Source organism: Xiphophorus couchianus, chromosome 2 (genome assembly GCF_001444195.1).
Source record: "Xiphophorus couchianus chromosome 2, X_couchianus-1.0, whole genome shotgun sequence".
In the NCBI taxonomy this organism is placed as follows: Eukaryota; Metazoa; Chordata; class Actinopteri; order Cyprinodontiformes; family Poeciliidae; genus Xiphophorus; species Xiphophorus couchianus.
The window spans coordinates 17971657-17995476 of NC_040229.1; the positions used below are offsets into that span (position 1 = coordinate 17971657).

The 23820-nt window shown below is 37.3% G+C and overlaps 2 protein-coding genes across 3 annotated transcripts; both read left to right on the plus strand.

Moving 5' to 3' along the window:
- The first annotated feature begins 350 nt into the window (after nt 1-350).
- ube2na (ubiquitin-conjugating enzyme E2Na) lies at nt 351-8037 on the plus strand. The gene is made up of 4 exons (XM_027999296.1): nt 351-489; nt 4467-4713; nt 4998-5138; nt 6899-8037. The coding sequence occupies exons 1-4, from the start codon at nt 460-462 to the stop codon at nt 6943-6945; spliced, it is 465 nt and encodes a 154-aa protein (XP_027855097.1). The 5' UTR covers nt 351-459; the 3' UTR covers nt 6946-8037.
- A 1441-nt stretch (nt 8038-9478) lies between these two features.
- nudt4a (nudix (nucleoside diphosphate linked moiety X)-type motif 4a) lies at nt 9479-23614 on the plus strand. 2 transcript variants are annotated; one of them, XM_028031550.1, is made up of 5 exons: nt 9479-9891; nt 15941-16051; nt 19112-19156; nt 19353-19440; nt 21629-23614. In XM_028031550.1, exons 1-5 carry the CDS (start codon nt 9793-9795, stop codon nt 21829-21831), a joined length of 546 nt encoding a protein of 181 aa, XP_027887351.1. In that variant the 5' UTR covers nt 9479-9792; the 3' UTR covers nt 21832-23614. The 2 variants fall into 2 exon arrangements, with proteins under 2 accessions (XP_027887351.1, XP_027887343.1); XM_028031542.1 differs by having other exon boundaries at nt 9481-9891; nt 19350-19440.
- The last annotated feature ends 206 nt before the right edge of the window (nt 23615-23820 follow it).

Consider the following 23820-nt stretch of genomic DNA (forward strand, 5'->3'; position numbering starts at 1 on the left):
ATTTTTCTTTTTACGTTTCATGATGAGAGACCTTTATTGATCCCCCCAGGGAAAATTAATTGAACAGGAGGTCAAGCATTACTTATTTTTAAGTAAAATAAAAGTTTTAATATTACACCTTCAGTATTTTAACAGTATTGGCGTTTAATATTTGTTTGTTTTAAATTTTCTCCCTTACTCATCTTTCTGTTAATTCGTATTTTTCTTATATTAATAGTGAAATATTTTAGTTCTATGGTAGCTACATTTGTATTCCAAAAAAGTAAAAACATTAATTCACAAATAAATGAATAAATGAATAAATAAATAAATAAATAAATAAATCAGCACCTCTCCAGGCCACGCCATACTGTTGCTTATGCCGTCATCACGCAGGAACCCGGAAGTGGTCTGTTTGCTGTCAATGCCAGCTACAGAGAGAAGGAGGCACCGAGAGCTAGAAGCCCGTATTTAAGAAAAATGGCAGGACTGCCCCGCAGGATTATTAAGGTGCTTTTTTCTAACAGAAGAATGTTTTCTTCGGTTATTAAAAATTGGAATTTATAATTTAAACTAGTTTTTCTATGTCTGCTGCACAGTTTCGTGTTCCAGCGTTAGCATCGATTAAGCTAGTGTCGGTTTCAGAAAGTAACTTCCGCTTCTTTAATGTGCCCAGAAACAGCGATTGTCAAAGGCTATGAATACATAAATACTAGTGATAATTATCCCGTTGGCCTTAATCAAATTTTTAATTGTAATATATTTTTTTAACTCGTTGTGGTTTCTAGTTTTCTTTTTGTGCTTACAGGATTGCTGAACTAGCCGGCCAGCTAACTATGATAGCTATTTGGTAGCTTATTAGCGATCACTTTTAAATGATCCATGTTCATTAAACTGACTCCAGTTTATAACCGAGATAAATGTAGAAACGAACCATTTCTGTAAATAACAATTTAATTCAATTTTATCGTGTAAATCTACTATTTATCGTGTAGAAATCCGAAGAATTTGTCATTCACTGCTGCTGGAAGTTAACGCAACCAGTGCGTTTCTATCAGATGGAAGCTTAATCATGAAATTAATCATTTCAAAATAATGATTTCTCTGCTGCTCAAAACTGACCGGAGTGATAGGCAGAATTTCTTTATAGACATCGAAAAGTACAGAGTTTCATCATTGTCCTGGTCTGGATAATTTTGGAAAAACATTTCTATTTTCAGACTTTATCCGCACCAGGTTTTCTCAAGTTCTTTCTGCTGCAGTTTGTTTTGTTTTTGTTTTAGCTTTTTTCATAGATCAGCGTTCATGAGTTTACTTACACCTTGGGCAAAGCTAAATAAAACTGCAGATTTTTCTTCATCTGCACTGATGTAGACAGTCATAAGCAGTTGGAGGATGGTTCCTTCTGTCTTATTTTCTTAAGTTAACTTTCAGTAAATGATTCCGCTTTATTTTACATATTTCAGGTCATGTGTACTACTACTTCTACTACTACTACTAATAATAATGCCAAAAGCCACTTTAATTGCAGAATGAACTTTTAAATATTTTCACAATAGTCCATGAAATTTCATTGTGAAAGACTTGTCTTTTTATGCAAAGAATGTTTTTTTTTTTTGTTCCCAATAATATCAGCCCACATGATATTATTTACAGCCAGATTACAAACATTGCTGAACTGGCGAAGTGACCATTCCTGTTTTATCCACAATTTCCTCTCAAGCCTGTTATATTCATTGTCTCCTTTTTCTCTGTGCCACAATTTTTCATTTTTAAGCAGTTATGAAGCATGGTGGTGAAACAAACAACTGCTGCACAAACTATTCAACAGATTATTGCTAGGCAACCAGAGAGTGAGTGAGTGAGTCAGTTAGTTGATACCACCACCAACCTTACTTAGCTGACCCTTATGAGCAGGAGTGTCAAACTCCAGTCCTCAAGGGCCAATGTCCTGCAGTTTTTAGATGTGACACAGGTACAAAACGCTGGAATGAAATGGCTTAATTCTTCTTCTTGTGTAGATCAGTTCTACAGAGCCTTGCTAATGACCTAATTATTCTATTCAGGTGTGGTGCAGCAGAGGCACATCTAAAAGTTGCAGGGCAGTGGCTCTCCAGGACTGGAGTTTGACACCTGTGCTTTAGAGATTGAGTGGCTCAAGTCTTTTCTCTGCCTACATCCTCCAGAATGCTGTGTGGCTCTGGGTTGGAGTTCAGGAAAATTATTGAGTATTCATGTGTTTTTTGCTATATTTATTATTGGTTTATTGCCCAGCCCTGTATCCTCCCATTGTTTTAGTTTTTTATTTATTTATTTATTTTTTCAAAAATAAATAATTTACCTTTTTTTTTTTTTTAAGATTGGTCTTTTTTTTAAAAAAAGAAGGAGAGCCAATTGGTTAGGTATATCCAACAGGCTAAAGGGCTGTTTTGAATGCAAGAATTCAGTTCAAAGTATCAATGTATTGTATTTTGCATCCCATTTTGGATTCAGTTTAACAGCAGTAGATTAACACACATGACAAAGATTCAGATCCCAAGATGCCTAAAGGTCACAGAGAGCATTGGAAGCACAGAGTACAAAGGAACATTTTGATTTAACATGTATAGTTGTCAGGATACCTTCCAGGTAAATCTTAGTTGAAATATTTTTTATTGACTTGACAGCATTAATCTATAGCAGTTAATGATGGATAAACTATAAAGTAATAATGCTAAAATGAGGGAACACACTGGTAACCTTTGACTATGCAGCTCTTTTGCAGAATTATTTATGTTTGACACATTTGCAGTATTTGTTTGTTCTCTAATACTATACTTGTTCCCACAAATAAAATGTCATATTTTATGAGTTTAGATTGATTTTAAACTGAATAAAGCACACAGCTCTTATTCAGTATATTTAAATATGTCTCTGCGTTTCCAGCAGAAATATGACATTAAAAGACGAGAGTCTTATCAAAACTATCAGTCTCTGTTTTTTCAGTACTTTGCACTCTTTATAGTTTTTCAAATAATGTTATTTTAGCATGTTACGCCCCCCCAAGGTCTAGGGGTTCAGGGACGGTAACATAAAGATGTGTCCAGAGGAAAAGTGGAATGAAAAAATGATTTATTACAAAAAGAAGGTTTTCACAGAACCAAAACATAATAGAAAAAAAACAAAGAGCCTGCACAGCCTCAAGAGGCCAGGGGCCGTAACATAGCAGAAGGAACATTTCTCTGAATAGCAAAAGATTAAGAGGTGTGTAAAGAAGTGTACCGACTGCCTACAGTTGGTGGGAAAAGATGGAAGAGCTGGGAACAGTACTTACTGGGCCGAGCCCTTGAGCCCCCTGAGCGTGTGACTGGGACAGGGAGCCCCTCTTCTGTCTGTGTTTTCACTGCATGGTTTTGTCTGTGGGTTATCTGAAACATTTCAGGAATCTGACTCACAGTTGCACAGAGCAAAAAGATGACAAGCACTGCTGTCGCAAGTGTTAGCTGTGACTTTATTGGTTCATATTTCCATTTTTTACTCTTCCTTTGTAGTTAAACGTGTTCTACAGAGCCATAGCAAACATGCCGGATGCTTTTGTACAATAACAGACTGGAAGCTTTATTAAGAAAGAATAAATCAGAGTTTTGATGTGTTATGCAAATCATGTTGAAAGTAATTCTGATTTTACTGCAAATATGCCTCTGAAAAGTGGAAGTACACAGCAGGTTAACTAAGAAGGGCATCTATAGTAATAAAGAAACTTGGAAAAACGGGACTCCAGATTGGTGGTTGATGCTGCCTGATCGTTTTACAGCGTGATATAACAATGGACCTGATCAAAACTTATTTTAAAACATCTATTCTCAGTTTTTATAAACTTGCTCACTATTAACTTGTTGGTGATCTGACCAAAGAAAAGCAATTATATCCATTCACAAAGATGCAGAAAGCAAGCAGGAAGTTTCTGAGATTTAGTCTCTTATGTGAATAGTTTTAGGTTTCTCTGTAATGCCTGTTATGCTATGCAGGCTTTCTTTAATAGTCCACAAATATGCACTTAAGTTCATTCATTTAAGGGGATCTGAATGTAGGGATTGTCCCATCTTTTACAGTTTTGGTTTGATGTTTGCATGTCAGACATCTGAGTGAATAGTTTGTTCCTCACTTCTTTAAATATGCACAATCCATCTCTTTAAAGTTTTTCACTGCTCAATCTGTACCACATCTTAGAAATGTAGAGCTGCATAAAACACTCAGTTTGAAATGGCAGTTTTAATGTGTGCAATATTTCAGTCTCAAAGGATTATTGGGACTTTTAGTAGGCTGTAATATTTCAAGTTCCATGCATCAAAAACTGCTTTCCAATCATATATATTGACTGATGAATTTACTTATTTTTCACTGTTTTTTGGGGGGTCATAACCGATGTAGGTCTTAGTGACCAAGATAGGCAGCTCAAGTATGTTGATGTGTTTTTTTTTGTTTCTTTTTTTTCCCCCCATATCCAGGAAACCCAGCGCTTGCTTGCAGAGCCTGTGCCAGGCATCAAGGCTGAGCCAGACGAAGGCAATGCGCGCTACTTTCACGTTGTCATCGCTGGACCTCAGGACTCCCCGTTTGAGGGAGGCACATTTAAACTTGAACTCTTTTTACCAGAGGAATATCCCATGGCAGCTCCTAAAGTACGGTTCATGACCAAAATATATCATCCCAATGTGGACAAGCTGGGAAGGATATGTCTGGACATTTTGAAAGGTAGGCCACATCTTTTTCTCTAATTCGGTACTTGCAGTTTTTTGTTTTTGTTTTTTTTTACACTTTTTAAAGCCATGCACCTTCTTGAACCTGTATGAATCAATTCTTCTTTGATAAAGTATTTGGTTTCATATTCACTAAATGATTCCTTTCTTCCCAGCAAAGCATTTTAACTAACTCAAGTGTGCTCCCACCAGTACAGAGCATCACTAATTCATCCGCTGCTCCATTGCTATGTTAAGTGTCTTAAATTCGTTTGTTTCATTGTTCTCTGACATTTTCAGATAAATGGTCACCAGCTCTGCAGATTCGAACAGTTCTGCTATCTATCCAGGCTTTGCTAAGCGCACCCAATCCTGACGATCCCCTAGCAAATGATGTTGCAGAGAAGTGGAAGTCCAGTGAAGCTGAAGCCATAGAAACAGGTGAGGCTATTAAAAAAAATCAAAGCTAGGCCCTGAACAATATTGATTTAATTCATTTTAAATGTTTCTTTTCTTGCTCAGCTACGAATTGTGACTTCCAAGTCTACATCATGAATTTTGTTTACCGAGTTGTAAAATATAATTAATATGGAATAATGTTGTGTTATAGTTACAGACAGAGAGTAAAAGAAACTTATCGTATCAGTTTACCATTTTTATCTATTTTTGACACTAGAATGTGAACGACATTTTTGGAAAAGAGATGTTTGTCAGGCCGCTCAACAATTCTGCAATCTGGCCACTAAGAGGCGCTCTTCTTTAATCTGCTTCTACAAACCAGGATTCAGAGTAGATCACATATATTTTGATCTTACATAATCAAGACAGATTGGCAGATTGATTTCAATGCAGCGCTGCTCACCACTTCACACCTACTTGAAAACTCATGTCTGTCTCATTTTAAAGGGCTATTATAAATTCCAGAGATTTGAAATCATGCCAGTTTACTCCTACTGGGTTTGCATTTGCTGATAATGAACACTTCATGTTATAAAATAAAGTAATTAGTGAAAAAATTAGGCAAATTGAACGGATAGAGCAAACATTTTACTCGCTGACTTGGTTGCTTTAAAATCTCAAATTCCATAACTGCTGGGATGATTTTGTTTTTTATTTTAGCTTTTCCAAAGAAAAGGTGAAAACTTCATACCAACCCCTTAAAAAAGAAATATGACAATCGCAATAAGTTTAACACAAAGATCAGTTCTCACCATCAATCTGAAGTGCTGCAATTAGAGTTGCAGGTGTTAAAAGACGACACAGATCGATGTCTGGGTAATACTTCAAACACTGCTGTCACTGTATGTTTGGCCTTTTACACTTAAACTTGACTTAATGCTTCTTAGTTTTTATAGTGTCTTGCAAAAGTAGTCATACCTATTGAACTTTTCTCAAGTTACGACTGTTCAGTCTACATTATTGGGACTTCATGTGATAGATAAGCAAAAGGTAGCAGACATGAGTGGATGGGGGAAAAAAGGCATTTTAATTTTGGTGGAGTCAGTTCTCTAGTGAACCACATTTCCTAGAGTCTGACGTATTTGCACAATTTTCTTTGCAAAATATCTTAAGCTTAATCAAGTTGGGTGGAAAACGTCTGTTTCAAGTCTCGCTACAGATTTTAGATTTGATTTTGGTCTTGAATTTGATCATTGTATTTCTGGTTGTATGCTGGAAAGCGAACCTCGTCTTTTTCAGGCTTTCTTCCAGCATTGCTATTTAATAGCTCAGTTCATCTTCCTATCTGTTCTAACCAGCTTCCTTATCCTTGAAACAAAACATCCCCAGAGCATGGTGCTGCCACTACCATGTTTGACTATGGATGTGTTTTGTATCTGTTCTAAATGTACTTTCTGATACATGTTTTTCTACATCAAATACACTGTTTTTGGCAAACATGACCTCTTCTGGCCTTCTGTTAACACTGATTCTTAACACACTCCAGATTTTTATTTAAAAAATAAATAAGAGAGAGAACAAGGTATTCTTCAGGTAGTCTTCCACAGCAAAAATGTGTGCTACCTCATAGGTCTAGCATGCACTATCCCAATAAAACACATTGCAATGTTTGACAAAATATGTAAAAGTACAAAGGTCTGAATTATATCTCATTTATTTAATCCTATTCAAAGTGTTTGGGAATAATTTAAGGAATAATGTTGCTGAATTATAATCCATCCTTCACATTTTCCTCTCTACAGCCAAGACATGGACCAGGCTTTATGCTGGAAACAAAAATGAGGTGTAAAGCATCCTCACAGGTGGAAACACAAGTGAAAGTCAAGTGAACACAACTCATCTGCTGCCAAGACCTCCTCCTGGCTTCATTTGCATTTAAAGGACACAGTCTTTTATTTTTTATATATAAATATATATGTGAAAACAACTGCTGATATTCTATGATTTCAATGCACACTAGTACTGAATGACGTGTCTATGTCCTAACTCACTACTACTATTCAAATGCATGGGCAGAGGTTTTAGATCTACTCACCTGGCTTTCTTTGTCCAATTGGGAGGAGAGGGTGTCTTAACGTCCCGCATATCTGGGGGAACGTGGCTTTAGTGGACTGAGTGGGGATGAGAGGTTGGCTAGATGTGAAGGTTGATGTACCTTTTTTTATGTTTCTTTTAATTTTATTTTATTGTGTCGTCGTTTAATAAAAGCATCTAACTACAACTACTAGCCCACTGTATACACTTGCATAGAGGACTTTGTCCTGAGTAGATCTCTGCTTTAGGTGCCATCTGGTTTCATTAGCTGCACTGTAACAAGACTAAAAACCAAACTGAGCCTGCCACTGACCTTTCAACCTGTCCATGTTAACTTGGATGCCCTGCAAGCCTCTGGATGGTAAAACTGTGAGTGATGGAGATTGTGGACCTTTCTTTATTTTTCATACATACAGTGTGTTATTACAGTACTCGGATTTTTTTATGACATGTTTTCTGCTCTTCCTCGACTAACTACTTTTACTTTTTCTTCCTTTATGGGTCATCAAGGCTCAGTTGTTTCCCTGCTCCCATTAATATTTATTTCACAAAGGAGTGGTTACGCTTGAGTCATGAGATGTCTTGTGTTGTGATGGGAACAGGAGTTGGGATGGGCGCTTCCTGGGTGGCGCTGAGACGGCGGCCTGTCCATGGATCAAACTCAAACACACGAGCGACGGCTCTGACTCCAAACTGTTGTGATTGGTGTCTGTTCAATTCAATGTGTAAAATAATTATAACTCTGAAGAGGAGCAGGTTTGCTGTTCAAAATGTTATGAAACTGTTCACCTGCATACTTTTATGTTCTGTAAATAAACTGTTGATTAATAAAAAAAAAATAACAGAAGTATGTGATTCTTAAAGGGGGATAACGTCGGATTAGTTAGTTAAATGCTGCAATTTAAACAAATGAGTGAAATTTCTATTTTGAAAACCAGAGGGGGGTCTTTCTAAGCTTTTATTTTTGAAAGAAAATAATTTAACTATTTTAACATGTTTTAGTTAAAAATCTGCACACTGCAGTACTGGGTTCGTTGTTAAACCGGGTGTGTAAACACTGTAATCCACCACTAGAGCGAGTCACTGAATTGTGGATCCACAAGTCTGGAACTAACGGAGGAGCCATGGCTTTAACTAAACATGAAGAGATGTCAGCTCCTTCTCTGGAGGAATACAAAAATAAATGAAAATACTCATATATAATATATATAAAATGTCTGTAAAAAAAAATGTTAAAAAGAACACAAATGCAGTTTTTCAGAAAATTACAATATCACAAAAGGACAAAGTATTTTCTATACAGGAATAATATGGTTTACACAAATGGGAATACTGCTGAAATGACAGTTGTAAGTCACAAAAGTGCATAGCTAAAACGTACCAGAAAGTTGAGCGGAAGGGAAAAAGTCGGTTAAAGAATCAAAGTAAAACCCATTAAAAACAGTATGTGGGCCATTCAAAAGCCATGGACTGAGTCACCCCACGCAGTCCCACCCAGAACACAGACTTTACTGCTGATTTCCCTGTCATCTCTGAAAAATCTGAAAAATTTAGAGGCATTTTTCCTAGGTTAAGAAAAATTTAGTCTGAACTGTTGCTCAGTGGTCTGAAGTTCCCATTTAAGATGAAAGTAAATTTTGCAGTGTGGGGTACAGAGTCCAAATTGCTTCAGGATCAGTGTAAAGTTTTCAATCTGCCTTGTGAGAGGCCAGTGACTCGGCTAAAGACAATACTGAACCAGAACTTTCAATAGGACATATAAGACCTGATCCATAAAGTTAAAAGCAGTGAAATCAATGAGTATTATGGATTTCGATTGAGACAGAAAGTATTGTAGTTGTGCAAACTAACCAATCAGATGTTAAGGGTTTATTTTACGTGTCATGGTGACAGCTTTAATGGTGGACTGTGTAAATATTCAATAATTAAATACTGAACATATTGTTTAGAGTTTTACCTGCCACATAATACAAATTTAAATACTGATATTTATTTTCTCTGTTTGCATGATATTTTGCGATCAAATATTTATTTATGTATAAATGAATATTTTATAAATTATTTGTTTGCTTCACTGTGACACTTAATTTGCTTCTATAGTAGTCCCAAGAAGTGAACTCATAGATTAATAAATAAATACATTAGGACATGAGCCAGATTGTATTGTTATATGTTTTCGTGGGGGCAAAAAGTGTCATCACCTTTAATCCTAACATAGGCTACTTGGTAAGGGTTAATCTTGTGGAAGACCAACATGGAGGTCCGGCGGTAGGAGGCAGCTTGTCGCTCTGTTGGGTCAGCTGGTACACCACCACCACCACCACCACCACCAGCAGCAGCAGCAGCAGCAGCTTCTCTCTGACAGATGTGAGCCACTTTGTTGAACCATGCGTGTTGACAGCGGCTGTAAACCCACAGAGCAGATGCAGTCTGACTTCAGCCTCAGCGCAGAAATGAATGATCCGGCAGCCCTGTTCGGAACTGGGACAATTTGAAGAGGAAGAACTGTTGCACCTTCCGAGTAACAATCGAGGTTTTTTTTTTTCTTTCCCCCCCACGCGCCCTATTATTGTTTTAAATATTACCTGAAGAAAGAGCATAGATGATGAAATGCAAGGCCAACCAGACCAGGACGTACGACGGAGATGGCTTCAAGCGAAGAGCGGCGTGTTTGTGTTTGAGAAACGAGAAGGAGGACGAGGTAAGCTGCGTGGGTCTTCCACGGCTGAAGTTAGTAGTTCTCAGTGTTTACAGAGGGGGAGGGCACCTTTTGCTCTAATCTGAACTCAAACCAAACACTGGCTTTCTTTATCAACGCGCAGCCCAGTCAGCTCGGTCTGCGTGCAGAGCAGAGGTGAGCTTTAATTGGTTGAGGGGTCAAATATTTGACCTATTAAACTACATGGAGTCTAAACAACACCAGCATTGAAACATTATTGAGGAAATCAATACAACTTGTATTTCAAAAAGACAACACGTCTTCAATCTGTTGTCGCTGTCACCCAGGCATTTATTATAGGACATTTTTATTTAACTGCTGGCAGATGCATTTCACAGCCAGGTTCCACCTATGTTAATACACTGCCTAACTAGTCGCTGCCAATTTAAAGACATTGCATCTGCATTTAGTTTTAAAGGTGGTTTGTTCTGTTTTGAGTTTATCTTTATTCACAGGTGCTGGAGGTAGATGTTGCTCTTACTCTGTAAACTGTAAAATTGACTTTTTCCTCACTGCCTCAAACTAAAGTGTTCCTTCTTTAGGTAGTTTAGAATTGCCAAAAATATTTCTGAATGCTAATTACTAGCTAGAATATTCAGGGGGTTATATATTTTTTTCACTTTACAAATTCAAAAGTTAAAAACTATATATATTCGGCAGAATTTGGTAGAACTGCCTCTTTATGTTTACGGTGATACATTAAGTATCCTTCCACAAGCTCTGCAATAGTTTGCTTGAATTTTCTGTTGACTCCACGAGAACAGCAATAAATATCAATATCTTTAAAATAAAGATAATTGTTTTGTTTGATTTTTTTTCCTTATGTTTTCAACAGCAGTACTTGTGTTTATGAGGTTTTGACTGCAGTGATTTGCAGGGAAAGCCATTAATTATGTTCATCACTTTTATTGTTACCCTCAAAATGTTGTGGTCAATTATGAACATAGCCCATCTAGTGCAAGTCATTTACTTTTCTGTTCTTAAACACTTTGACTCTAAATTGGACACGTGTAGGCCATCGGCCATTTGGAAGATCTATTTCTGCCCAGGCTTCAACTTCCTGTCTAATATCTTAATATTTTGCTTCAATATTCACAAAATCTTCTGTCCTCGTGAGGCCATCTGTTTTGTGACGTGCACCAGTCCCTCATATCGTATGAGCAGCAATATCATATGATAGGATGCTCAGATCATCTGTGAATTCACAGATGGAATAGTGCAAATGCCCCCAACCCCCTTTCTTTCCTAGCCGTCACAAAGGTCCTTAATGTCCAAACATTAACGTCTCAGTTTCATCAGACCACAGAAGATGTCCTCAAGAATTGAGACTTTTGTCCCTGAGTGCTTTGGCAGATTATTTGGGTTTTTGGAGTAATGGGTTGTTGTTGATACAGGACCTGTTGCAGTGTGGTTAGTGACTCTCGTACAGTGAAGCCCAGTCGACGACATCATCCTCTAGGCTTCCCCAAATAAATAGAGAGAAATTATTTAAAAGATTTTGATATCTACATGTGTAAGAAATGCATTGAAACAATTTGAAGTTATCTTCCACTTGGTCAAAGTATGTATAATTATTTTAGTATTTGCTTTTTTCATATTTTCTGTGCCATAAATTATGAAAATATTTAAGTGGCTCCTGGTGTGTGTTACCTCACATAAATACTAGCATTCAGTTAGTTAACCTGCAGAGCAAATCCTCTTCAGACCAGCTGTAGTGACTAGAGCAGCGGTGGACCTGTCCACTGACTCTGATGAAGAAGGCTTACTGATAAACTGAGTACACAATGTGTTAAATCACATAAATACTGAATGATTCGATTATTAGCTAAACAGTTACTCGTCCTTTTTTCTAACTAAAAACTTTTTAACAGCATTTTTTGATTATTCCTTTAATATAATGTGTGTATTAATTATTTTATTTCTTACTCAACTGTAGTACCTTGTGACCTTCATAGTTTTAGCATCATTTGGTGCAAATAGCTTGTTCCGTCACGAGCCAAAAGCCACAAACAAATACCGATGCCAAAGAAAAATGACAATACCAAATTTACTTTGTTTTATTTTATCTGAAATTGGAATTTCCAGTAAATATTCCCCTAATTGTTATCATATTGGTGTAAATATCAGCAAAGGGCCGTAAAAATCTGCATTTTAAATGCTAGGAGCAGTCTTTGTGGAGTTTAGGTTAATTTGACAATGGCTATGTTATGTCATCCTGCAGTTCTGTTTTTTTTCTGTTCAAACTCCTAAAACCTTTCCAGTTAACACATGGAGGGTGTCAGTCAGCCTGGTGACAGCAGCAGTTTAAGGAGCACATGTGATAGGCAGAGTACGGAGCTGAGTGCCTGTTACAGTGTGCTCAACACCAAGTGACCCCTTAGGTGCAATTTATAGAAACAAGGTGCAGGCACTGACTGTACAGACAGATCTGCCAGCTCCTTGTGCTCATACCCCTTTTCCACTGTCTGTACTGCTTTTCATCAAGGTCTCCAATTCTCTTCTTCAGGGAGTCGCTGCCATAAAGCTGTCAACGGCCTTTGGTGCTGTTCAGTGTAGTGTGTTACTATTAAAACTTGAACAGGTTGTTGGTATTAAAAACAGTACGCTGAATTGTCCATCCTGTTTGTTTTGCTTATCTGGGATTGACTTGTGGAGGAAAGTGGTCAGACATCGAAGATAGAAACACATAGAAACACTCCCTTGGCTCAGTTTAGGGAGTGTAAATCCAAAGCTTTGCATTTTGGCTCTTCTCTATTATTGACCTTATTACCGCAGGCAAGGCTCAGTCCATTTCTTCATCGCCTGCTTCATAGTACTGCCACTTGAATACTTGAATTCATCTTCTTTGCATGTAAGTCTTTGTAATCATCTTATTTAACAATAATAGGTTTTAGTTCTTGTCCTCAGGGATGTGTCTTTGGTTCTCTGCGGTTCGGTTAAAACATGCTACAATTGTGGGACATAGTAATAACTAATTGAGTCATAAAAAATACGTTTCATAAATGGGGAAAAAAATCAATTGGAACATTGTTCTCCCTTTTATTATTCTATTTATGCAGCATATTACTGTGTCAATAAGAACACATTTGTTTTTATTGCTTCACATATGACATTCAGGTCGAACTACGTTTTAAATTTAGTGGCAATATTCTATCGTAACTTTTCCCACACTAATTAATAATAAAACCTGGATTAAGGTGAACTCTGTTAATGTTAAAAATAAGACATATCTCCAACCATCTCCTGTAACAATCATTCTCTTGTCAAGATCTACTTGTAAGATGGAGTATTATCTCTCTTTAGAAGATCTAGAAAGTGATTTGTTCTTTTTCATATCACATTTAGACACTTAGCAATCACCTTTATATTGGTTTACATCTTTTTTTCTATCCCATTCTTTATTTACAAGTCCTCCACAACTCTATAGCTCTTCTGTTAACTAAAAAGCAGGAACAAATACTGTTTTACTGATTTGAACAGCAAATGTTCCTTTATATTTCCCATTTTGAAGAGTGGCCGAGGGAAACGGGCCTCTGTGTTGCTTAATGTCAATACGACACTGAAACAGGAAGTTGTGAGTTAATCATTAAATTTTTTCTTGACACTCTTATCAACTTTAAAAAGTAAATATTGTCACCTTCCTAAAATAATGGTGTATATTTTGCCTACAACTTGTTTTGGAAAGAGGTGGTGATTTTATTTTATTTCTTTGCCAAAATCACTTTTTGCAAAACATGACATAGGCCATTATTACAATATATTTAAAGACTGTTTACACTTTATTGAAGGGAAACTGATGAATAAATAGAATGATCTGTATTACTTGGCCTACAATCGCATGGCTGACCTGAAATATTATCCATATCAATATTATCTGAAATTTTAAAACCTTCCCAAATTTTCCACTGGTGGTGTACTGTAGCTCTCTGAGCTCCCAGTGATGTGTGCTGTGCCTGCTAGGGTCATTAACCTCCTCTGCTAAGCTTCTTGTTGTTTTCATACCAAAAGGCAACTGCTGATCCGGTGGGTTTTTGAAAAGGCTTGTCGCCGTGTACGTGCGAGTGCCTACGTGTTCTGCATGGTGTTTCTGTGAGACTGCTTTTGAGGGCTACGTGTTTGTGTTGGAGAGCCAGCCGCTGCTGTTTCTACTGTCCCCAGAGAAGGGCTTTAATGGACTCTGGGATTCAGAGAAGAGCACCACCGCTCTCATCCTCTGCACCGTTTAATTGCCTGCAACACCACATAAACGTTGCAAACAACACGATTCAGAGCTTTCAGAAAATTGGTGCAGTATTTTAATTCGTAAAGAACTGCTGTTTCACTTTGATGTCTGTTTGCCTGACTGCTTAATTTTTTAACAAGTACTACATCTGTCAGGATTTTCATAAACGCAACGAATCACGATGGAAGACATTCCTATTGATTCTTAATCACATGAGAAAGCTTGGTTCAATTAGAGGCATAATTCATCGTAAAGGAGAACGAGTGAAAGAATAATCTCCTTAGGATTGTCAAACATGTTTTATACTTTGCTTGACAAAATGCGTCGTAAGTCACCTTGAAAACATCACCCCACTGTAAAACGTGGGAAAGCTTTTTTTTCTACAGAGAAGGGAAGGGACAGGGAAGCTGATCAAAGTTGACTGGAAGAAAGTTGGAGGTAAATTCAGAGCATTGCTAAAAGAAGAGGCTGTAAAACACTGGAGAGAATGGGATGGAGGTGTGTCTGTCTGTCTTTGGGGTGTACATATTTTTCAAGCCACAGAACTTTGCATTCAGTCTGTCCTTTGTTCGTTCATCATTCTGTAGTTTGGCTCACCTACAAAAGTCAAAACAGATCATCCTGTAAGAAACAATGAGGTCTGCAGAGAGGATCATCAGTTCTGACCCTTTAGTGTCAGTAAGAGAGCAGCTAACAGAGCCGATACATCCTCAATACGAACTGTTTGGACTTTTTACCAGACGTTGACTCTATAAAGCGCTATTTGTAAAAACCAGCAGAGACAGTTTCTTTTCCCAGGCTGTCCTTCAGATGAACAATTAACAGTCAGAGTGCCCATATAGTGCCCAGCAGGTGAATTAATGACACAGTTAGATATGAACCACAGACTTTGTTGGAAGATTAACCTCCATCATCTGTTAAAACTAATGTTTTATTGAATTAAAAACGTAATTCAATGCATTAATAGAAAGCGAAAGGTTTTCATTTTGTAAGTTTTGTTAAAGGTACACTGCAAAATCAGGTCAGCAAATGATATGAAATGATACGAACCCTAAGAAAAGCAGCGCTAATAGTTAGATTAACAAAACAATTTCTAAATAAAGTTCTGCAACCTTTTTTTTCCTGGAGTTTTATTCCACAGTTATTTGCCGTAGTATCTGATCTCAGCAAAATCGCAGACATCTCTAAGCAGTTTGAAACCTCAGCTCGGACAGCTGACTTTTACTGGGTGTTAAAGGGCTACTTTTTCAGAGCTGGTGTGAAGTCAGTCCCTGCCATCAAGGGAAGCTGTGCATGTTGTATGCTGGCTGCGGATGAGTTGACTGTGTATGTTTGGTTAGCTGAAGCCGGGATCACTCTTATGTGAACATTATGTGGATCAGTTTGCCGTCGGGTACAGTTAAAGGTGGGGTGACTCCATCAGAAGGACTTATCTGTTTTAAATCAGCTGAAACTAGTTTATGTAGATGCTACGTTGATACTTTTGACTTAACTTTTCAGTTTCTTATTTTGCCAGTTGAATATAAGCTTGATTTACATTTTCAATCATGATGAATCTGTGAGTAACTGGACTGAAATCATGGATGCTTCAATGTAGAAATAACCAATAAACTCTGATGGGACACTACATAAAACACAATTATTGTTTTTCACATTCAGATCCGTCTTCATGTTAATTAAAATAATCACGTAACAAGTATAAGCTGCTGGGGAAAGATACCGTTGGCTTCCATTATGTGGCAGACTCTGTACTTGAATGTGCTGTGTCTGGGTTGTTGTAGGCCTGATGGATCTGTCTCTCCTCTGCAGGTGCTGTTGGTGAGCAGCAGTCGACATCCAGACCAGTGGATTGTTCCCGGAGGAGGGATGGAGCCTGATGAGGAGCCCAGTGTTGCTGCTGTCAGGGAGGTGTACGAAGAGGTGAGTTTGTAACATAACAAACACTTCTCTCGTTTTTCTGGATCGGGTTGGTGTTACACGGTTGGCCGGCTAGGGTCCATAATGATATCTTTCAGTGCGCTTCCATAGATTTAATGATTGAGAGAATTGTTAGTTCTGATGCCTTGGAGGTTCTGGATTCCAATCCCGCCTCTTGCCCAAGCCAAGCCTTTGTGACCCCTTACAGACAAGCAGTAACAGCAAATAGATAATTGTAAGAAATGTAATTTACACTTTAAATTGGTGCTAAAAAAGACTGTGAACTTCACAGAAGTATTTAAATTTTGACAAGAGAAATGAGTGGGAACTCTGGACTTGGATATAAGTTCAAGTGGCTGATTTCTTTTTCTATATTTATTCTGAATCGGTTGCAGTATCAGTAATTTATTTGACTAATAGAAAAGTCAAATAAAGTTTGATGACATCCAGCAGGAAGCCTTTTTAAACCACAATGCAGTGAGTGACAGCAACCTTAATTAAATGTGAAAAACCACTGGTATGATGCTGTAACATTCCACAAAGCCAGTCAAATTAAGCACTTATTGTTTTAATTTCATCAATGTCATCATTTCTCATAGTTTGATATGGTCATATGATGACAGGAAACCCAGATGAGGGGAAGAAATATTTGGCAGTGCTGTGTAAATATCCCATTAATGAGGTCTGTGGTTCACTACATTGGAGTGCTGGTCGTTTTCCAACATGTTTCACAGCAGAGCGAGCTGTGAACTTCTGCTGTGGCTCAGATGGTGCGCTGACAGCCTTGAAAGATGGCTGTGACATTTGGGTAGAGTTTCCAGTTACCCCAGTTACCCAGACGTTACAGACATGACGTGCACATGGATATAGATGGCTTGCACGCTCACTGCAATCATATAAGGGGAGATTTTCTTTAAAAATATTTTCTCAAGCCTGTATTTAATGGTAAACTAACATTACAAACATACTTAAGAGAGTCTTTGAGCATAGTGGAGTTACAGTAGAGCTCTGTGGAGCTACTCAATAATGACAAAAATGATAATCGCAAGTATGTTGATAAAAACAGATTTATTGAACTTGAGGAACAGTAAATGTATCGTCGTATTGCTGTTCTCAGGGTGAACCGTTTTACACAGACTGACCTGCATGTGTTTGCACCTGTTTTAATGTTATCCATTTCTATCGTGTTTTAGTTCTCCTGTTTTCTCACAGAGGAAATAAGTGCTGTCAAGACACATATCAACCACCATTAACATCACAGTGGAAGTTGATCTGGTTATTCTACGTTATAATTTGGTGTATGTTACAGGCAGCGAGTGCCACAAAGTGTTTTTGAATGCTGCACTATAAAGGTAGTGCAGCATTTATATGTATAATCTACTGTGTTGGGAAAAAATATATACAGGAAATCTATTCCTTGTTTATTTGAGGGAAACTGTTCTCAATCATTTCTAATCACTGATTCTAAATCCTATCAGGATTACATTCACCACTTTATATCAACAGTGAAAAAAAGAAGGTGGGTAAAGGACAGTTGATCTCCTTTACCCACCTTACATCTTTCCGGTTCTAGCATACATTTAATTATTCAAAATATAAAATGGATTTCAGTCAGTGTTTCCTTTTAAAACAATACAAGACAGATTTCTTTAGATAGCAATTGAGTTGTTGTATAAAGATCTGCTTATTCAAAGCCGTTCTTCCTGTGAGAAACGTAGACAAAATTATCAGTTTTTGCAATAGTAATGTCCTGACTTATGCCAGCTGTTCTAAAATGACAGAACGGATCTGTGCTGCTATAAGCAAACAAAATACTGGCCAGGAACTCCTGGAGAGCATTTTTATTCTTATTTACAAAAAGATGAATGTGTACAGTTTATACGGTGTTTCTAGCAGCTGTTCATAATCTTGTTACTTTTGAAAACATAAAAAGGTTGAGATGAAGCAGGTGAATTTGCGACTCTTCTGTGGTTGTGCTGTTCTCACTGAATGCTTCAGTTTCTTTGTTTCTCAGATTATGGGGATGTAAATATGATTTTTACTACTGTATTTGCTGAAAGCAAGGGTAATATTAAAACTACATCACCATGGATCCCAAAACGTTACGCACCCCTGTTAAAAGGAAAGATTTTTGTAAAAAGAATACATAATAAAATGTTTTGAAACTTTGTCAACATTTAATGTGACATATATTCTGTACAAGTCAACTAAATAATTCATTAGTTACAAAAAGAATACAAAAAGGGACGAGAGCAAACATCCTTAAATAAAGCCTATGAATGAATGAAATCCCTCTTTAGCTTTGTAGCAGAAAGCTGAAGGTTTTAAGTCAAAGCTGACTTATATGTGGTAAAATTCACAATTATATTTATCTTGACAAAACCCCAGGTCCGTCTGAAGAAAGTCTGTCTCTGGGAATTAAGGCCAAGCCTGCAGGGGATACATTATCAATTGGTTTTACTATTGATTTCTTCTCTGATATACACCATCAACTGTTTGAGCTGTATGAAAGTGTATCCTTTTTCAAATCATGTCCATTCAACTAAAATACCCATAGACTTCAGGCAGGTTGCAGATGTCTGTGTTCCAATAATGTTTAGATTTTTGTCTATAACCGCTTGTAGGGTCATGGTAGAGTTGGTGCTACATTTTGTATAGACTTCTCCAAAGAAAGCAACCACAGTTTAAGAGAAGAAGAGATATGAAGACTTCTTGGTGACACTGTAAGTTGCCAATCTGCAGAGAAAATTAATCAGTCAAAATGGCGGCAGACCAAAGTTAACTGCTGGCATACTATTCAGAAAATTTTACAAGTTTAAATAGAAATGCACCTGTTTTCATGTCTACTCCATTAAGCTGTCTCAACGACGTGTGGCTCTTTCTAAAACTAAAACAAGCTATTCTTTCCCGGCCGCACATTTTTTTTGTCCTGCTCAAACTATAAAGTAGCAGCCATGTTACATACAGTTGTTGAATAAAATGCATCCACAGTAAACCAAATATAATTGTCAACGATATTGAAAAATATTCCCAACCTTTAATGCACTTTTTTTTTCATTTCAGGCTGGTGTGAAGGGAAAACTTGGCAGACTTCTTGGGATATTTGAGGTAAGGCTATCAACTGCCTTGCATTGTTACTATAACTTTAGATTCCAACAAATCACGCTGCAGGAAATCTTACAAAATGCCCTGTCATCTCTGGAACAGTTCACATGGTAAACTGTTTTAGACAAAATCATTCACAGATTGTGTTCACGGAGTTTATATAAAAGCTGATCATTTATTTTCTCTTCCTATTCAGCAGCACAATCAAGACAGAAAGCACAGGACTTATGTCTACACTCTTATTGTGACAGAAACACTGGAGGACTGGGAGGACTCTGTTAACATTGGTATACTTCAATTTTAATTCCCTGTTTGTCACATCATAGAATACATTATAATAAAAGAAATGATTGACTGAACTTCTTTTTTGTATAACATTTTATAAAGTCAGGTTTTCCGTGCATAAAAAACTCAGTGTAAGTTCAATTTGCTCCAGAATTACTTGCAGAATTTGTGCCATTTTGCAGAGTAGCAGCCAAGGACTTATTTTGAAGCTAATATTTGGAAATTATGCAGCTGCATTTTGCTTGGGTAGGCTTTGCCAAAGAAAACATCCTGACACTTGCTAAAGGGATATGTAAACAATCTGATGTTGCAACAATTAGGATTGAGATTGTTTTGGGGAGTCCTGCAGGGTTTCTTGTGGCTTTTGCATAAAAGTAGAGACAGAGAAGCATGTATGCAGATTTCCTGCTGTGGTTGATCTTTATATCTCATGCCAAATTTATTTTATATCCACTCTAAGAAAAAGAAGTATGTGTTGTACATATCTCATTTACAGCAGATTGTTGCTGTTGAAATTGTGATAAATGTTTATTGCAAAACCTTCATCAGACCAAGAACTTTTAATAATGTTTTCATTGTCAATAGAAAAAGGCTGCAAGTGTGAAAAATATTCCGATGCAAATATTGGAAATATGTTTAACGTAAGCACTAGTTTAATTTTTAATCACGTACATTTGGTAACAACCTGTAAAATGTGATAAATGATTTGGACAAAGACTCTGCATTATGAATATTTTTCTTTTACTTTAGATAAAGCAAATCTGACCACAAGAGATGTGGATATCAACTGGTTTTGTTTTATACCCCATCACATTATTGCATATCTGTCACAAAAGATGACGTTCGCTGGTACAGAAAATGTACCTTAGTGCTCCCTTGGACCAATTTCCTGTTTTTACCTTCACAGTTTTCACTTAAAATTAAGGTATTGTGTTTTTAGCTTCAGCCATTTTAAGATAGGATCACAGTTTTTAATCAGCTTGATCATTAGGTCTTGATACCTGCAGCTCTAGAGCAACAAGTGTCTCTGTGGCTCTGATAATGTTTTAACTATGAGATATTTAACTCTAATACATAACTGTTTTCTTTTTTCTGTTTTTGATTTTATTCTTTTGTTCTGTGTCGTAATGAAAAAACTCTGGACCAACCCCAGCCCCTCTGGTAAAGTTGGTCTATACCTGCCACTGACTCAGCTTATAATTATGTAACCTTTTGGTTGCATAAACTGTGTATAGATCAGCAAATGTTTAGTCCAGGATGGTTAGGAGATTATAAAGTTTGGAAAAAGGGGAAAAAAATAAGGTGGTACACTCACTAGAAAAAGTAGTCAATTTTACAACATTTATCCCAGTTCACACAATATAACGCAGTAGATAGAAACGCTAAAAGTTGCAAACATTTTTGGGTTGAGACTCATTTTATTCGTTTTATGCCAAATTGCTTTGGAAACTTTCTCTTTTGTTTGGTTTTGATGAACTTTTGCTCTCTTTGGCCAACCAAAAGTGAGCAATTTTCTCCTCTCACCACACTGTATAATTAAGGTCTCTCCGCCTTCTGTGTCAAATAAAATGAAAGGACCTTTTGTGTTTATTTTCTCCCACGCAATGTTTTCTGTTTACATCCACTGTGTTTTATACTCACCGAGCTCTAAAAGCTGTAGTTGAAATATACTTTAGTCATCTTTCAAAAAACAAAATCAGGAGTTGTAGAACTTCTGGAGCATTCACGCACTCAGCAGAACCTGTTACAATTAGAGAACGGTGTAGAAAGGCCAGACTTACAATGCTTCACATACGTTGAAGTTCAGCAGCTGCAGGAAGGAAAAGCTAGAGCAGCTAAACTCCGTCTGCTTTGGTTACAGTTCTCATGCAGGAGAATAGAGCTGGCTGCGGTGAGTGATAACTGGAAAACAACTGGGCACCCCAAACATTCCTGCCCTCCCACCGCTCCCCGTTAACAGGCTGAATCTATTTCTGTGGATGAATGGAGTAAACAATCACAGGCACCTTTAACAGGAGCAGTTAGAAATTATTGTTATGACGAGCTGTTCTATTGTCGAGAGATGGGATACATTTCAAATATTGAACACCTTCAAAATAACTGGGGGCACGATTTTTATGTAATTCACATTACATAGTCACACTCAAACTTTTTACTCTGCTTGTTTCTCCTTCCTCTTCCTTCCCACAGGTAGGAAGAGGAAGTGGTTCAAGGTGGAGGATGCCATCAGGGTGCTGCAGAGCCACAAACCTGTCCACGCAGAGTACCTCTGCAGACTCACGGACACCTGCAGCCCCCCGTACGGGCCTGTGTGTTGCCCCCGAGCGATGGACAGCAAGGCCCCTCACTATGTTGTTTGCTCAACGCAGGACTCAGAGCTCTTCAACAGATAGGCCTTACAGCTGAGAGTTCCTCTAGAGGACACCGGTGGACTAAACTGGAGCATTGGTTGCTTTATGAACACAGGTTTTTCACTTGAACAATATTAATTTTGCAGGAAGTTAATAAAAAAAAAAACGTAGTAGCCCTTAAAAAGTGCTGTGATGCTATGTGTATTTTTGGATCATTAAAGTAACAGTTAGCAGCTGACAGATCAAATGCATCCCCTTTTAGGGGTTCAGTTACTGTGAAGTAAAGTTCTTGCCAGGGTCTTACATGTTTGACCTCAGTGTTCCCAGTGTGTTGGTGGTTTCCAGAAGACTGAAACTGGGAAATGTTGGCCTTAAGAGGAAGCTCTGTTCCCACTCTGACTGACTGCCAAATAATTTCCTGTTGCAAGAGAAGGTAGCAGCCACAAGTGTGTGAAGGTTTTAGAACAATTTTATGCATTTTTTTTTCTCATGACACTCTAGATTGAGTTTTCTTCTCATATGAGTTGGTTTAAAGTTAACTTTGTTGCAATAAATGAGTCAATTGTTACAACAAGCAGCGTTGTTAGTACTCTGTTTAAAACCTGAGAGGTTGCCTTAAATAGCATTGAGATATTATTTATATATATGCACATATATAATGTTAAATGAGCAACAATGAGGTAAAGGTGAATAAAGTTTACTCACTGGATAAAATAATGTTAAGTATCAGGATGCCTTAGCAAGGATCCCCAGAAGGAAAACAGGCCCAGGACATCTCAGATCACCCAATATATGGAACAGTGGCCTTAAGATGTTTTTCCACACATTCAACCTTTGTTTTACATCATTAACTTTAATTGTGGCCAAAAAGATCAATCTTACGCTAATCTGACCGAAGCACACAGTTCAGGTTAAAGTTCTTGTAGCACATGGCAACCTCTGCATGTGTGATGGTAAGACGGAAAAGGTTTTTATGGCATGCTTCCCAAACACTCGGTTGCCATGTCTAAAGAGTCTATGAAGGCTTTGGTGACACCAAGATGCCATTGTTTTCTGCAGGTCTCTAATATTGAGCCTCAAATTTTTGTTTTTTCCTTACTGTCCTGCTTACTGTTCATTATGTCAAAATAAATTACTATCCTTTTCCAGTCTTGTTTGTTACAGTTTTAGTTGTTTAAAGCATTTTAATCATAATTCTTAACTTTGCATACTATATCAAATATTTTCTTGTGTCTATAACATGACTTAGTAAGATCAACACATATCTGACCGGGCATGATGGCATTGTTTGTTTTCCCTATTTTGTAGGGTGGGTTAGAGAAACTAGCAACTGTGCTCTAGGGAACAGATAGTTTTGGATTAAAATCCTAGAAAATCTGATCAATGTAAAAAAAAAAGAAAAAAGTAAAGCATAGGTTTGAGAAAACCTTCCGGTGACATTAATTTTATAGTGCATCACTGGCAGTTTTGTTAAAAACAGCACTTGCTTAATATAATGTTTTAATCTAAGTGCTCCTGATCAGCAGTGGTTTACATTAGGCCAACTCCAAGCTACAATACAACTATTACAATAACAGTATTTTCACTTTTAGCACAAATAATTAATGCCAGGACAAATTGGAAAAGAAATCTATGAGACTTTATTACATATATTCTTGTAGCTCAAGAGTATCAAAAATAAAACTGTTGTGTGGCTCGTTTTTCAAATGTTAATAGAGCCTTGTTTTAAAAAAGTGTATTGTAGTTGCATAATTTCCTCAAAATGGGTGGTGGGTGTAATGATATTAACAGAACCATATGTTAATTAAAATGATCTGTTTCTTGATCTGTATGTGTCTGAGCTCATATTTCATAATTATGATGACGGGTTTAGCTGGTAGTGGGCCTCCCAAATGGAATAAATGGATTAAACATTTCTGCTTAGGGTAAGGGTTAGGGACCCCATAAAATCTTGAGTTGCCCTGTTGTTACTATTAGCTGTATCAGTAATGAGAAGGAAACTAACTAGGACAAAAATTCTTTGTTAAGCTT